The 15,126-nt window shown below is 39.1% G+C and overlaps 1 protein-coding gene across 2 annotated transcripts; it reads right to left on the bottom strand.

The window, feature by feature from the left end:
• Positions 1-2,059: 2,059 nt before the first annotated feature.
• On the bottom strand, positions 2,060-14,487 carry eif3c (eukaryotic translation initiation factor 3, subunit C). Of its 2 annotated transcripts, XM_026223188.1 has the most exons (23): positions 14,331-14,487; positions 13,812-13,930; positions 12,788-12,853; positions 12,501-12,690; positions 12,285-12,410; positions 11,090-11,138; positions 10,877-10,992; positions 10,646-10,773; positions 10,305-10,562; positions 9,541-9,682; positions 9,331-9,456; positions 8,979-9,072; positions 8,711-8,898; positions 7,811-8,035; positions 7,548-7,739; positions 7,013-7,184; positions 6,767-6,926; positions 6,617-6,682; positions 6,359-6,446; positions 6,103-6,268; positions 5,593-5,634; positions 2,726-2,773; positions 2,060-2,482 (listed from the first exon to the last, which is right to left on the bottom strand). In XM_026223188.1, exons 2-23 carry the CDS (start codon positions 13,910-13,912, stop codon positions 2,406-2,408), a joined length of 2,820 nt encoding a protein of 939 aa, XP_026078973.1. In that variant the 5' UTR covers positions 13,913-13,930; positions 14,331-14,487; the 3' UTR covers positions 2,060-2,405. The 2 variants fall into 2 exon arrangements, with proteins under 2 accessions (XP_026078973.1, XP_026078974.1); XM_026223189.1 differs by lacking the exon at positions 2,726-2,773.
• Between the last annotated feature and the right edge of the window lie 639 nt (positions 14,488-15,126).

Below are 15,126 nucleotides of genomic sequence, written 5' to 3'. Positions count from 1 at the left end.
ATGCATAGCCATCATTCCACTTAGGATTTATTACAAGTCTTTTGCCACTTGCCCTTTACACTGATCTTTCTCTTTCTGAGGCACTTGTGATCTTTTCTGTGAGTCTATGAAAAAAACCCTCTTTATAACAGTTAGGTGTATATATCAGTTGTCCCGCCATCTCCCAAAAACCACTTGTGTGTGTGTGGGTGTATATGTTTAAAAAGTTTAAAAGTTATTCTTACATTTACTTTGTAGATTTCACTGCAAAAAGACACATGAACCACAAGCGGCAAGTGGATGCTCAGGGTATATACAGCAATCCTTAAGTTAAATTTACTACTTTTTAATACCTTTTTCACTACCTTCAGAATATTTTTTAAAACCATCACGACACTGAATTGCAAGTGTTAATCAGCGACCTTTCTATTATTTACACAGATTTTGACATATATAACATACAAAAAATAATAGATTTAGAGACTGATGTTGACAGCATATTGCACATTTATTTCACTTAGTAAATAAAAATAAATCAAATACCATAAAATGTGCAATGGAGAAAATGGATAGACCGAACAATAAGCCTGCCTGTTAGTGTTGTCACGGTACCAATATTTCAGTATTCGGTACCGATACCAGTGAAAATCCACGATTCTCGGTACCAATTTCGGTAACAAAGCAAAACACAAAAATTTGGTAATAAAAAAAAAAATAACTTTTTAGCACTAAAAATAAAACCAATGCCATTCTTTATACTTATTTAGAATTGTGTTTAAAGTTTTTCTACAAGTTATATAATTATGAAAAACAGTAAACAAGTTTCACCCAAATTTAATTTGTCTTTTAATTTATCAAATTTAAACACATTTTATGTTTGGTAAATAAAGGGGATTTGCTATTAAAATTAAAACATGGGAGAAATATTGACATTTATTTTTTTTTAAATAAAGTTTTTTATTTTTTTGCAACAGTGGTAGCAGTATCACATACATTTTATTAATAATAGTAATATTTCTAGCACAATGCCCTTATGTAAAAATTTTCTTTTAGACCTAATGAATGCATATTTGTCATTTTGAAATTTCTATTTGCCCATTAGCTCCGCCCACTACCGGAGAAACCGGTATGTCTTCTGCTTTTTCGAAAGTGAATATGAATAATTCTAAATTAACTCGATTATTTTGACAGGAGAATACAACAGATGCTGAAATTAATGCAAGCGTCATGCGCTTCAGTCTATGTAGTAAATAAACCTGCACGTCTCTGTCATTCATTAATTCACACAGAGACGCGCAGAACACAGATTCATATTTCAAACAACTTTTGCGGCTTAACATTTACAGATACTGGTCCATATGGAGATTTGATTTGATTAATTTATGCTTTCACAAATTCCATGACTGTCCATATTAAAATGTAAGTTTCATTTACATGAGTGGATTTTGAGATTCCGTACTCGTTTTCTGCTTCGCGGAAATCATAGCGTTGTATGCGTCAAGAACCGGGTTTGAACGGGACCTCGGTACTACCGGTCGTTAACCCAGCTATTAGAAAACTTGCATTTGTCCAAGAAGACGACGATGGTTGTCCAGTCATTGAAGATATGCCTTGAAGCAAGTCTAAAATAAAACGTAAGCCAGCCACTTCTGTTGAGCGCGCAGTGTTCTGAGATGATGCCGAACGACCACTGAATATGACGTCAGCATGAGACGGAGACGGAAGATCTTTGATTATGTGCCCAGATATGCTAAAGCCCATATAAACGAACTAACACGAACGCAGATAGAATTTCAATCAGAATAAGACACCTGATAGTCTGGAAAAAATAATACCTAATTTGGAAAAAAATAATACCTCTGAGACCAAATTTAACACTTTTAATGGCCTTAAATTTGACCATTTTGATTTATCACTTTTTAATACTTTTTAAAACCCCGCGGACACCCTGATGCTTTGACAATTGTCACTGATCACAACATTGTTCAGCATTTTTGTGGGTGAAAGATTTCACACAAGTCACAGCGTTCACCAATAAAAAGCTGCTTGTGTTCGACGGAATGATTGACAGAAACGCTACTTCATTTTGACTGAATAATCTTTATTAATTCACCAGATCGTAACACAAATAACTTGATATTTCCTTCCCAGCCCACTATATCATCTCCAAAACTGCAGAAGCCTCGACACTGGAAACTCAAGCTCTCAAATTACACTAAAAACAAGCTAACTGTGGAGCCAATTTATGCGTTAACAATAAAACTGAGCTTTTATGATTTGGTGTTATCTGCAAACTATAGCACTGCAAAACTGAGTGTAAAGCTGACGCATTGCAACACATCTGGAGTTGGTGGGAGGAGAGCAGAGCAGAGGAACCTGCAGTCTGGTTCTGGAATGAAGCTGTGTGTGAACAAGCTGCTCTGGGATCAGTAGGAGCTCTGGTTCTGGTTCCTGTATCCTCCTCGCTGGTAGTTCTGTTTCTGCTGGTAACCGCCTTTCTGATCTACAGCAGTGACAGACAGAGAACAGAGAAGCACACTCATTGAGTTTCAGAAGTCACATGGGCGGCACTTACAGTTCATATCAAGAGACTGAAGCTGCTTTGAGGTTGTCAAGGAAGAACGAGACAGTGAGCTAGAGAGAGAGAAGGTTGCCAGCGCATTCATTGGTGAAGGCAGAAATGAGTGAACAGGTGAGTTAAGGTGGATGAAGGAATGACTGAATGATTGAACATGTTCATAACCACCTCGTTGGTAACCTTGCTTCTGGTGGTAACCTCCCCTCTGGTCTGGAGCTGCATAGTGAAAAGTGTTTAGAGACACAGGCGCACATGCACTTCAACTTGCACAAAGCACTTGAACACACACACACACTGGCAGCAACACTGCACAGCAGCTGTGTCGAGTGGACACAAACGAAAAGCACACAAGAGTACAATCTGAATGTGTGTGGGCTGTCATATGCATGGCTGTGTGTTAGGGGTGTAACGGTACGTGTATTCGTACCGGACCATTTCGGTACGGTGCACGTGTGTTCCGACATAGATGGAGACCGCCGACAGACCAGGATCTTGTCTTCACGACAACAATATCTATACTTCATGTTGAGCATAAATATAAATCCTACTAATAAAGTACACCGTCAACAGTATTGACAGCAAAATAGACTGTTTGACAGGTGATATATGCCAGTGTGTCACTGGCCCAAGGTTTTCACGTGAGTGTGAACATCATTACAACTAGGAAAAAAATAATTGTAATTCAAACGCAGCTCCTGTCGGCATTTAAACAGACCTTTGCTCTTAATTCCGATCGGTCCAACGCAATAACGGCAAACCCCTGAGCAATAATCTGAGCAGGTCTAAAAACTGAAACTGTTGATGCTGTACTTTACACTTTGGAAAAGTTATATATATATTAGGGGTGTAACGATACGCGTATTCGTATTGAACCGTTCGGTACGACGCTTTCGGTTCGGTACGCGGTACGCATTATGTATACCGAACGGTTCGTTGGAGTAATTAATTATATTTGAAAAAAAAAAAAAAAGAGAGAGAGAGAAATATAATGATATGTGTTCAACAAGGTAGCCCAATAACCCAAACAACGTAACAGGCAACGCCCCTGACACTCCCGAAGAAGAAAAAAAACACCATCTTATATGTTTATGTTAGGCTACTCAGCAGGCGCTCGCTCACTCAGTACACGCTGAAGGCTCGTTGCAAAATAGCCAATGCGTTTAACAGACTAGAAATGAGAAGATCCTCCAATAACCAACAGGTCTGGTGTTTGGGTGCACTTTGGATTCCCTTTAAGCTATAATGGTGATGGCAAGAGAGTGGTGGATAAAAAAACAACGGTATGTCGCATCTGCAACATGACAGGGTACACCAGCGGGAAAAAAAAAAAAAAAAAAAAAAAACACCAGCGGGAATATCTGGGATATATGCGTCAGTACTATCTGGGAAAAGACGAAAAAAAGGAGAAACATGCACGCAGCAAACTATCCCTGCAGCATTTAGACACTATAGCTTACAGGGAATCCAACCCAAACACCAGACCTGTTGGTTATTTTAGGATCTTATATTTCTGGTCTGTTAAAGGCATTCGACATTTTGCAACGAGCCTTCAGCGCGTGCTGAGTGAGCGAGCGCCTTAAAGGCGGTCGCACACCGGACGAGACGCGCCGCGTCACATGTAGGACAACTCGAGGTATCGCACACTGGACGCGCACATTCTATATGCGTGAGCTCAATTTCGCAGCAAGATGGGAGAGTTTTAACTTCATCTATTATTTTAATTTTAAATATATGATTTTAATTGATAAAAGCTGAGTTTTTAACGTTAATTAATGAAAAGAATCTGTGTTATTATAATAAGTCTGTTATTGTTTTGTTGTATCTGTTGTCTAGGCAACTGTGCTGCTGAAAACGTAACCAAACACTTTGTAATGTTTTATTTGAATGAAACAAGTGTACTGAACTTTAATTTCAGTTTCAGTTTATAACATCTGGGTTTTTTAATATAAAACTATGCGGATGGCGCTCTGTGGCGCGGCAGAAATTTGAACAGCGTTCTGAGTCGTAGCTGGGCGCCGCGGACAGACGCCGAATGGCGCCGCCGGTGTGTGTACTCACATAGAGAATAATGTGTTCGAATTTTAAAGACGTGGCGCGACGCGACGCGGCGCTGCGCTTCTCGTCCGGTGTGCGACCCCCTTTAGGGGCCGTTCACATATCGTGCCTAAAAACGCATGGAAAACGCTAAGCGCGTCTTTCTCCTTTCCAAAGCGCTTGGGCAGAAGCGCTCATGAGGCGTCTGTCTTTGCTAAGCAACAATGACGTGCTCTCTCCATGAGACGCGGAAATTTCAGCGAAGGATAAATGGATTTGCAGCTCTAAAAATCGCTTGCAGTAGCTCTGCTACTAAATTTATTTCAAAATTGCAATCCATATACAACTATGATCAGCTGATCCTTCATCTTGGCTGAGCTCTCAACGTTGTTACGGGAAAGGATGAAGCTGATTGGTTAGTTCTTGTCACATGACCCGCGGTGCGCTTGTGGCATTCTGAAAAGTTGAGATGTTTTTACATTTTGCTGTATCTAAAACGTATCGAACCGAACCGAACCGAACCGTGACATCAGTGTATCGTATCGAACCGAACCGTGAATTTTGTGAACCGTTACACCCCTAATATATATATATATATATATATATATATATATATATATATATATTTTTTTTTTATATTATCAGGCCTACACGCTGGGATTTGTAATGCTGCACTGTAATCATAGTTATTTTTTTTTGTGGAGAACTTTGCAGCAGTATTTTATTTCTTATTCTTTTTTTTATTTTAGATATATCTAATTAAAAAGTATTTTAAAGAAAAAAAAAAAAAAGTGTAAAATTGTAAAAAAAAAAAAAAAAGTTTATAGTAATATACAACCTGCAGTTGAATGTTTGCATTTCTTTCCCTTACTGTACCGAAAATGAACCGAACCGTGACTTTAAAACTGAGGTACGTATCGAACCGTGATTTTTGCGTAATGTTACACCACTACTGTGTGTGTGTGTGTGTGTATTCAGATGGCTGTGGGAATGATAATTACCTCTCTGGTAGTTCTGCTTCTGTTGGTAACCTCCTTTTTGATCTGTTACAGAGAGAGAGAGGTTTAAGTGATTTGAAATTAAGTTATGGCAGTTCAGCTCAATTAAAAACAAACATGCATAAATATATTTTCTTTAATTATGTGATGTATTTATACATAATTATAAAGAAAATTAATCTTAGTAAATTTTATACCCATACATATATTTATATATAGATGCACTACATATTTAGTAAAAAAAAAAAAAGATATATATAAAATTCTACATTATATATTTATACGTATACATAAATGCACATATTAGATTATGAAATTATATTCTCATCTATACATCTTCAATAAATATGACAAGTTATATAACATTATAAATAAAAACAAACCGAAGCACTTAATTTTTTTATATAATTGAACTACTATTATTGATTTTCTTAATTTATTTAAGAAAACATTACATTATGCCATTTCCCTTTCCCTGAAAGTGATCTTTAATCAGATTTCAGGGTCTTGTACCTCTGTTGAAGTATCCTCCATAGACGCCCTGTTTGAGGTCGAAGACACGTTCGTTGTTCTCCACCAAGCCGCCCAGTTTCTCGGCCAGCTGCAGGGCCATGTTCTGCAGAGATGTGGGCTCCGTCCTGTGCATCACCACCGTCTGAGTCGGCTGGTCGAGAGATGCCTGAGCAAAGTACGCACAAAAGAGCAGAATGAAGGGACTGGTGTGGACGAGGATGGGAGGTTCAGGTTAAACTGACGGTTTTTCTTTCACCATGAGTTCTTCATTGATGATCATCTTGCTGATAATGCTGTGCACTGTGGGTAACTCCAACTCAAACATCTCTGACAGAGTCTCCATGCTGCAGAGGAGAGGAAAAGATAGTCATGAACAGCTGCAAAACCAATGGGGCAATTAAAAATGGCACATGTGGAATTGTGCATGTTTGCATGTTTGACGTTAACTGAGATATAAGTAGAGTGAATTTTTTGGAAGAATTGTGTCACTAGGCTGAGTGTTGATCACATGTACCTGATCGAGTCGTACACGCTACTGTAGGTGAAGAGGTACGTGCGCAGCGACTCCTCCTGGATCTTCCTGTAGGTTCAGAAACAGCACCAAACATTAGTAGAATACAAACACAACTGCTAAAATCTTACGTCAGGATCCTCAAGTCTCTACCTGACGAGCATTTCCCGCACACACTGGGTTTCTGGGAACAGATCCCACACTTTGCTGTTCATCTTCTCATTGATGATGAAGGAATGGCAGGTTCTCCAGTCGCCCATCTTCATGGCCTTGCTGGCGGCCACAACATGCTCCCTCATGCTCTCGGGAGGACCTGAGGAGGACATAGTTACAGATTCATATTACTGAGATTAAGAGCTGACTTGGATTTCCCATCTGTCCTCGTTCTCTCTCACTCACCCAGCAGTGGCTGTCTCTCGCCCACCCTCAGCTGGTGGTGGAACTGTTTGCTGATCATCCTGCGGCGGGCGTCAAACTCATGGGCCGCCATGTAAGGGATCTCCAGCAGCATGGCTGACACCAGGTACACACACTCCAGGAGCTCCAGGTTAATATGCATGTGGAACGGCACCTAAAACAGGAACCCAAAATATATTTCACCCAATTTTTCCAAATTCTATACGAGTTAGTTTCATCTGTTGCATGCCATAAAAGATGAAGAATGTTGGTAACCAAACATCTGACGGTACCCATTGACTCCCACAGTAGTTTGTCCATATCATTGAAGTCAAAAGCTACCAGCAACGGTTTGATTAACAACATTCTTCAAAATATCTATGAAGACTGCAATAAATAATGAGTTCAATAGTGTCAACCCAGTCCTGCTAGAACCACTCACCAAGGCCTTGGTGGATTCAGACGTCAAATAAGCAGGCGACTTTATATTTTGAACATGAGCCACTAGAGAAAACGGTCAGGTGTGATGTGTCTGTACCTGTCGCCTCTTCTCGATCTTCTCCTGCTCAGGGTTTCTCTCCTGCATGTTCCTCATGAGCAGTCCCTGCCCCAGCAGCTCCTTGGCTCTGCCGCTGGACTGGATGTCCAGAAGGGCATTGTGGGCATCTTTGATCATGCCCTGACGGAAAGCACAGATGCCCAGCTGCACCATGGTCCTGTTGTACAGGATCTAAGAGAGAAGAAGAGATGAGCCAGGGGATCACAGCAAGCAGTTGTTCTCCAGGAGGAAGGTGTGCGCACCTGGACAGGAGGGTCGGCGTGCTGGATGTTGTCCTGTAGGTGGCTCATGAGCATGAGGTCTCTGGCCTGGTACCAGCGGCTGTGCAGGGCATGATGGTAAATGTGGCAGAGGATTGCACAGGTGCGGATACGGTCGGTGCGGTCTTTGGCGTAGATAAACTTGCACAAGCGGTCCATGATGATGGCGCTGTCCTCTCCCTCGCTCTCCTCCTGATCCTGCTCAGACTAATGGACAAAGAGGTCAAAGGTCAGCATCAGGGTTTTAACATTAACCAAAACTTAAACTAGTACATTTTTTGTTTATTGAAATAAAGCTGAAATATTGAACTAAAAAAAAAAAAAAAAAAGGCTGTAGACTAATGTTTTCTCTTGGTTCATGTCAAATTAATTTTGATAAACAAGTCACACCTGACTAAGTCGCAGGACCAGCCAAACTATGAAAAAGTGTGACTTATATTCCCGGAAAATATGTTAATATAAATTTAATTTTTCATTTTTTTTTTAAACAAAAATATGAAATTGCTACAAAAAAAATACACTTTAGATTTATATAAAACAAAAACTAATTTAAAATATTATATATAAAAAAATATGCCAAATAAGCTAAAAGCATATGAAATTGCTAATATTTTAACTAAAGTTAAAATGAAAATTTTAGGTAGAAAAGCAATTCACAATATTAATAAAACCTATAACAGTACATAAATACTAAAATATCACTGGTTGGCAATATAAACAAATGGTCCAGTTAGCCAAGGCAGCATTTCTAAGTTTTATTGAAGTTGAAGCATTATAATGAAATGTAAAAACGAACTGAAAAATAAAAGTTAATAAAACTAAAGGATTAAAAATTGAAGTCAACACATCATCTGCTTCCACAAGCCATTATTCTCCGTTCACCTTGGTCTCTCCCTGCAGGCCCAGGCTGCGGCGGTGGGCTTTGTAGTCAAACTTGTAGTAGGTGTGCATTATTCTGCGCAGGTAGACGCGGCACACTTCCTCTGTGCTGCCTTTAGACTCCAGATACTGAAGCAGACGGTCGATGATGCCACACACACGACTCTCGTCCTTCAGGTTATCTACGTACTCTGTGAGAGAGGAAGAGGAAGACGAGTCACGCCACACGCCCCCCAGACGAGTTCAGCGGCTGGAATCGGTCTGTACTCACCCTGAGAGTGAGGGTCTGTGTTCTGCATGATTTTGGTGAACTCTTCATCCATCCTCTCCACCAGAGTCAGAATACAGCCGCGCACACGGAACGGCTGAAGAGAGCATCACAGCGATCAACATTAGATCAAATTCATGTGCTATTGTTAATAGTGTAGCTATGTAGCACAAGTCATTTTAAAAATTGCAATTTAATTTTTATAAAAAACCAACGCAATTTGCAATTTTCCCCCAATTTGTGCAGCTATACAACTTCCTAACAATGGATTTTGCAGGCATATTTCTGCACAGCAACATTAAAAGTGACTGCTTTTGAGCAGTTACAAGTGAAAAGGTGCACAGTTGATACGGACCTGGTCAGAGATGGCCAGGTTCTCGCTGTCCTCGGCGATGTTTTCTCCAATGAAGATGTTGCTGTTTGCAAACAGAATGTCCAGAAGCTCATCGATGCATTCCAGACACTTCTTCCACATATCCGCCTGGAGAGGAGTGAAAGACAATAAGGTGAGTCGAAATCATGTGACGAGCGTAACGCCATCAGCGCGTCTCCGAGAGACCCTCACCTTCATGAAGGCGGCCAGGTTGGTGTTGTAGTCGTACAGGGAGGCGATGATGTTGAACTTAATCTTGACCAGGATGCCTTCGCCCAGGTTATTCTCATTAGAGATGCCAGCCAGAGCGTGAAGGAGCTCGATCTGAGCAGCTCTGAACGACAACAGAACAAACTGTTTGCTTGCCTGCTTATATGAGGATTATTATTTTACACATCAAATAAATTGAAATAATTTCTTAAATCTATTTTTCTTAAATCTATTTTTATTTTTAACCATTCATTTTTCAAAATTCTTGAATTTACCACATTTTCCACAAAAATATGAACCAGTACAATTGTTTCAGACAAGTATTATCATGAATACATGTTTCTTGAGCAGCTAATCATATCAGAATGATTTCTGAAGGATCACATGACACTGAAGACTGGAGGATTGATGCTGAAAATTCATCTCGGATCATATGAATAAATTACATTTTAAAAACATTTTTTCAAAAAACAAACTTTTTTTTCAAACTCATAAAATCTTTGTACATTTAAATTAAATTTATACTTTATTTTCAAGGAGGTAGTTTTTTTTAATATCTATTTTCAATGGAAGATCACATTTAAAGGGTATAAAATATAGTTCTATACATTTAATACCATGTAATTACTAATATCATATTTTTGGGTGTCATGCCATTTGAAAACCTAGCAGTCCAAATAAAAAGATCAAACGATATATATTTTAATAGAATTCCCAAATGTCTAAATGATGAGCTTTTGGGATACCTGTCTGTTCCTTTCTTTCCTCTGGCCTGCAGGATCTCACTGAGCTTCTTGATCACCACAGCGCTGTTGATCTCTGTGCCTTTGGCGAACATCTTGGGCTTCTCCTTCACCAGCGGCACGCCGCCCTTCACCTTCTCCCATCCTCCTTCCTCTGCTTCTCCATCTTCATCGACCTCCTCCTCCACCTGCTCAGTCTTCTTGTGCCTCTTTCTCTTATCGTCCTTCTTGCGGTCAGGGTGCTTGTCGCCGTCTTGAGCTCTGTGACGGCGAGTGCAGAGTGTAAAGATGCTTGAAGCCATTAAAGAGAAATAAACTTACCAGCTTAAGGTTGTAACACATACTTTTTGAGGAAGACCACAGCGAGCGATGCTGCCGCTCCTTCGTTGTCCTCGCTCTCACCGCCGCTGTCCACAGAATCAGAGCCCCAGTCCTCACTATCCTCATCATCTTCACTCTCCGACTCCTCATCCTGACACAATGACAAAGTGCTGACTCGTGAACACAGCTCAAGTCAAGTCCCAAAGTGACTTTCTAGTTCTTTTAAAAACTGTGTAAGACGTGTTTGGACCTACAGCAGCGCCTTTGAGGAACTTGCTGGCCTCTGGTGCCTTCTTCTCCTCTTCTTGAGGCTTCTTCTTCATTAAGCTCTTGGCAGTCACGTCTTCATCATCACTGTCCGATGACGAGGCTGCACATCAAACAAGCAAAGAAAGAGCACATAAAGACTCAAGACAGCATTCCAACCTTCAATGGACAGCAGCTCAGAGATAAATGAGAAGACGAACCACTGCCGATGTCATCCTTCTCCTCTTCTTCAGCTGACTGCTCAGGGTTCTGCAGGAACATCAGAGTAAATCATGAGAGGCTGACAGCAAAACAGAACATTTTAAACAGCTAATCTGACATACTAGATCAATAAGGGCCTGCGCCATTAGTGGCTTGGGCCTAAAAAATGTCCCAAGTCACTAATGGCGCAGGCCCCTATTGATCCCCCAGGGATAAATATTTATTTTTTCGACTATCTGGGGCGTTTCGGGGGCCTCAAACACTCTTGAAAATCGGCACACGTTGTTTACCCCCTAAATGAAGAACAAAAAGGAACTTAAATATATTTTTACAACATTAATCTTTTTTATTGTTAGTTCATCAAAATGTTCATGTTCATTCACAGTGTATTAATGTTAACAGATACAAATTTAATTTATTCATTCTGAACATAATATTAACTAACAAATAATTTTTGTTCATGATTATTAATACAGTAAATGTTAATAACTTAAATCTTATTGTAAAGTCTTACTTATTGTTAAGTTTTATATATTGTACTGTGTGTTTTACACTATGAAGTTTTGGATTAACCCTTTCATTGCCGTATCCATGAAAATAGTAAAAAAAACCAGACAGATTTTGTAAGGTATATTTATAAACCGGCCTTTTGCTGAGTTTTAAATATCAAATTAAAGACTTTTAGACCTGTAAAAATAAAATCAATACTGTATGCCCTTCCAGAACACATTTTTACATTTGCAAAATAAGATAAACAATATGAAATACATTTATCGATCTAGAACACATTAATTTGCAAAACGGGAACTGCAAGTCTTAGATACTGAATACGTTTTAATATCTAACCAATTTCAGTGCATGTGTAATGTCCTAATATATCAAAATATATACAAATTGGATGTCAACTGATATTTCATTTTTCAATTCACATTGCGGTGGACACTGAGAAGGACGAGAAGAAACTGTTGAATAAAGTCATTATTTTAGTTTTCTTTGCACACGAAAACTACCTTTCTGGGCCTTGAATGCATCAGTTGCTTTGCTGTCTATGCAGGGTCAGAAAGCTCTCGGTTTTCACCCCCAAAAAAACACCCTAAACTGAATTTAAGATTTAAGGACCAGTGGAAACACTGTAACAATCTTAAACATGCCCATATGTCATATACAAATAACATTTGGGCTACCGTTCAGTACCTCTTTATAGCTGGCAATCTCGGTTTCAAAATCTTTGTTGTATTTGCGGATCTTCTGCCGAAGTGTGCTCAAGGCTTTGGCGTTGTTTTTGTTCATCTTCTTTTTCCCCTCCTTGTCCTCCCATAGCTATCATGAAAGCAAAAGCTGTTAATTGCTCATGAACAAGCTTTAATCATGTGACTAGATGTCCTGCTGGCTCCGGTGTGATCTACAGACCTGGTTGAGATAGTCCTCCAGATCAGCGAGCAGGCGGATGTAGAACTGCGGCACACCCTCTTTGTCCACGATGGTTTTGCTTTTGAGGAACGCTCGATACAACTGCTCAAACTCCTCTAGACATTTGGACATGTCTCGGATCTTCATGGCATTTCGGATTGTCTTGATGATGTTGGTGAGCTCCTCAAACCTGAAATGCAATGGATAACAGAGAGTGTGTTCCTAAACAAGGTGGGATAGAAATCTTCTTCATTCTTGAGTCCCGATGTGTTACATTCTGCGCTCACCTCTTGTCCTTGGCACTGCGTACCACTCTCTTTGTGTCCTCCTCATCATCACTCAGCAACAGAGCCCTACAGAGACAGCAGCAGAGTCAAACACTGCAGCACAGCTGATCACCTTTCCTGGCAGCTCAGAAATAGTTCATTAAATCCATAAAATAAAACCATAAAAAAAGTCAAACATCTGAAAGACCTGTCCTTATGTCTATATGACATCTGACATAGGAAACGTCCTATACTGTACGGTCATATTGCCTACATCAAGATTAATGGCCAATATAGAAATTTTGGCCTTTTTTTAAATCCCTATATTATTTAATCTCTATATTTTTGGCTCATTTAACAAATGGTTCATACAGAACTATTTTCAGCTTAATTTTTAGTTTATATTACAGTCATTTATAAATATATATTTTTTTTACATTTTTCTTTTTCATTGATATATACAGAGACCATAAAATAAAAGACAGACCTTTGCATGCACACAAGAAACTTTTTTGTGCCCTCGAGAAACTATTCAAATGTGCATAGGAATTTTTTTGCATGCTTACACAATTTCTAGTTTTATATAATGATGGCAAAATATGGCTGTGTGAATTGTCTTATTTACCAAGTTCAAGGTAAGTGGTTTTGTATAAAAAGTGTTGCTTAAGGCAGTAATATTTCAAGGCCTTAGGTCTCTTTAACGCATTTTTTTTTTTTTACAAAGGTTCTTGAGACTATGTAGTATGGGGCTAAGAATATCATGAAAAGAAACCCAAAATGAAAAAGTGTACCTTGCACAAAGTGCACCAGTCGTGTTTGACAATCACTAAACAGCTGCTACTTCTTGTATAATACACTTAATTTAATTACATTTTTATTATGAAAAATAAATGGGGGCAAAAGTCTGTAAATGCAAATATTTTTCTTTTTTTTTACTTTTCCAGAGCTGGAAATTACTTGAATCAAATTCTATACTTTTCAAACCCCGTAGGAACCCTGTAAAGTATTTTTTTTAAGATTGCACACTACCAGAAAAACAACTTACGGCTTATTGAAAGTAGTCCCGGTCGTTTTGGGAGTGATTTCATCCGCGGACGAGGATTCCTCCGACTCACTGTCGGATCCGGTGGCGAAAAAACGCGACATAACTGACGACTGCTGACACTGAAATGAAAATACAGAAAGGACAAGGAAAAAACAATAAGTGAAAAATACAGTCTCAAACCGAACTTACAAGGCATTTAGAATAATGTCACGAGCTCACGACTATTTATTCTGCTGGCGCCTTCGTCTGTTATTATGAATGACTGACTTTCATCAATTCACTTTTAAAAGGCCAATGATCGGGGAATTAATGGAAATAAACTATAACCAAAAAGCAATTTTCTGTGTATGGAAACACATGTGACGCATAATAGATAACTTAACGTTACGGTGTCATTTCATCAGCGAAAACGTGCCGCTAGCGGCTGGTTGAGGCCTTACGAGACTAAAACTGCATGTAAGTGCCATATAACCGACAATTCCCGAAACATTACATGACACATGCAGAGCATAACGTTACCTGTTATCTGTTGGAAACGTAAGATCTCTCGTTTGTGGATTCCCTTTGTTTCTTCTAGATCAACATTTGCAGCTTCGCGAGCGCAATTGACGGCGTGCCTCAAAGCCTTGTCGGCTACTTCCAGAGAGAACGGAAGTGATGGAGGCGCGCCAAAGCTACAGCGGGCGTGCTCTAGCGCCACCACTCTAGCGCTGGCCTGGAGCGGAACTACAGGAAATGCACCGCTTCCCATTTTGTGTTCCACAGAAGGAAAAAAAAGCCCACAGATTTGGAGCAAAATGGTGAGTAAAGGCATGTGTGATTTTTCCTGAAATGTTTTGATAACTTAATTTTAAAATGCTGTTTGTTGCTCAAAAAAACATTTCTTACTTTCAATGTTCAAAACAGTCACACTGCTTGTGGAAACATTGATGTTTTTTTATTTCATTAAATTTAAATGGTGCATTTAGATTTTTAGAGATAAAAACAAAACTGCATTTAAATAGAAATCTTTTGTAACATATGCTGAATTAAGCATTCATTTCTTATATGTATAACATTAATTAAATAGATTATGTAAAATTTATTTTTAGGTTTGAATATACACACACACAGACACACAAACAAACGAGTGGCTGTTCACATTTGCCTAAATCTATGATAGGTAGCCTTGCATATATATTTTGGTAAATATATAAACTGAATTTGCATCTATATGGATCATAATGCATCTTTAAGTCGACAACTAATTTGTGATTTTATAAAAAGTGACTGAAAAAGGGACTCTTGCTGAAGATGTGTCCCAAAGTTCTTTAAT

The sequence above is a fragment of the Carassius auratus genome, chromosome 37, assembly GCF_003368295.1.
Source record: "Carassius auratus strain Wakin chromosome 37, ASM336829v1, whole genome shotgun sequence".
In the NCBI taxonomy this organism is placed as follows: Eukaryota; Metazoa; Chordata; class Actinopteri; order Cypriniformes; family Cyprinidae; genus Carassius; species Carassius auratus.
The sequence above is the reverse complement of the archived record's forward strand: the minus strand, read 5'-3'. Positions and strand labels throughout refer to the sequence as shown.

What these genes read in the sequence shown, in the direction of transcription:
- eif3c (XM_026223188.1), bottom strand. Translation starts at nt 13,912, where the DNA reads ATGTCGCGTTTTTTCGCCACCGGATCCGACAGTGAGTCGGAGGAATCC. An exon ending in CGCAGTGCCAAGGACAAGAG is followed by an intron (nt 12,691 to 12,787) that starts GTGAGCGCAGAA and finishes ATTGCATTTCAG; the next exon opens with GTTTGAGGAGCTCACCAACA. An exon ending in TGGAGGATACTTCAACAGAG is followed by an intron (nt 5,635 to 6,102) that starts GTACAAGACCCT and finishes TCTCTGTAACAG; the next exon opens with ATCAAAAAGGAGGTTACCAA.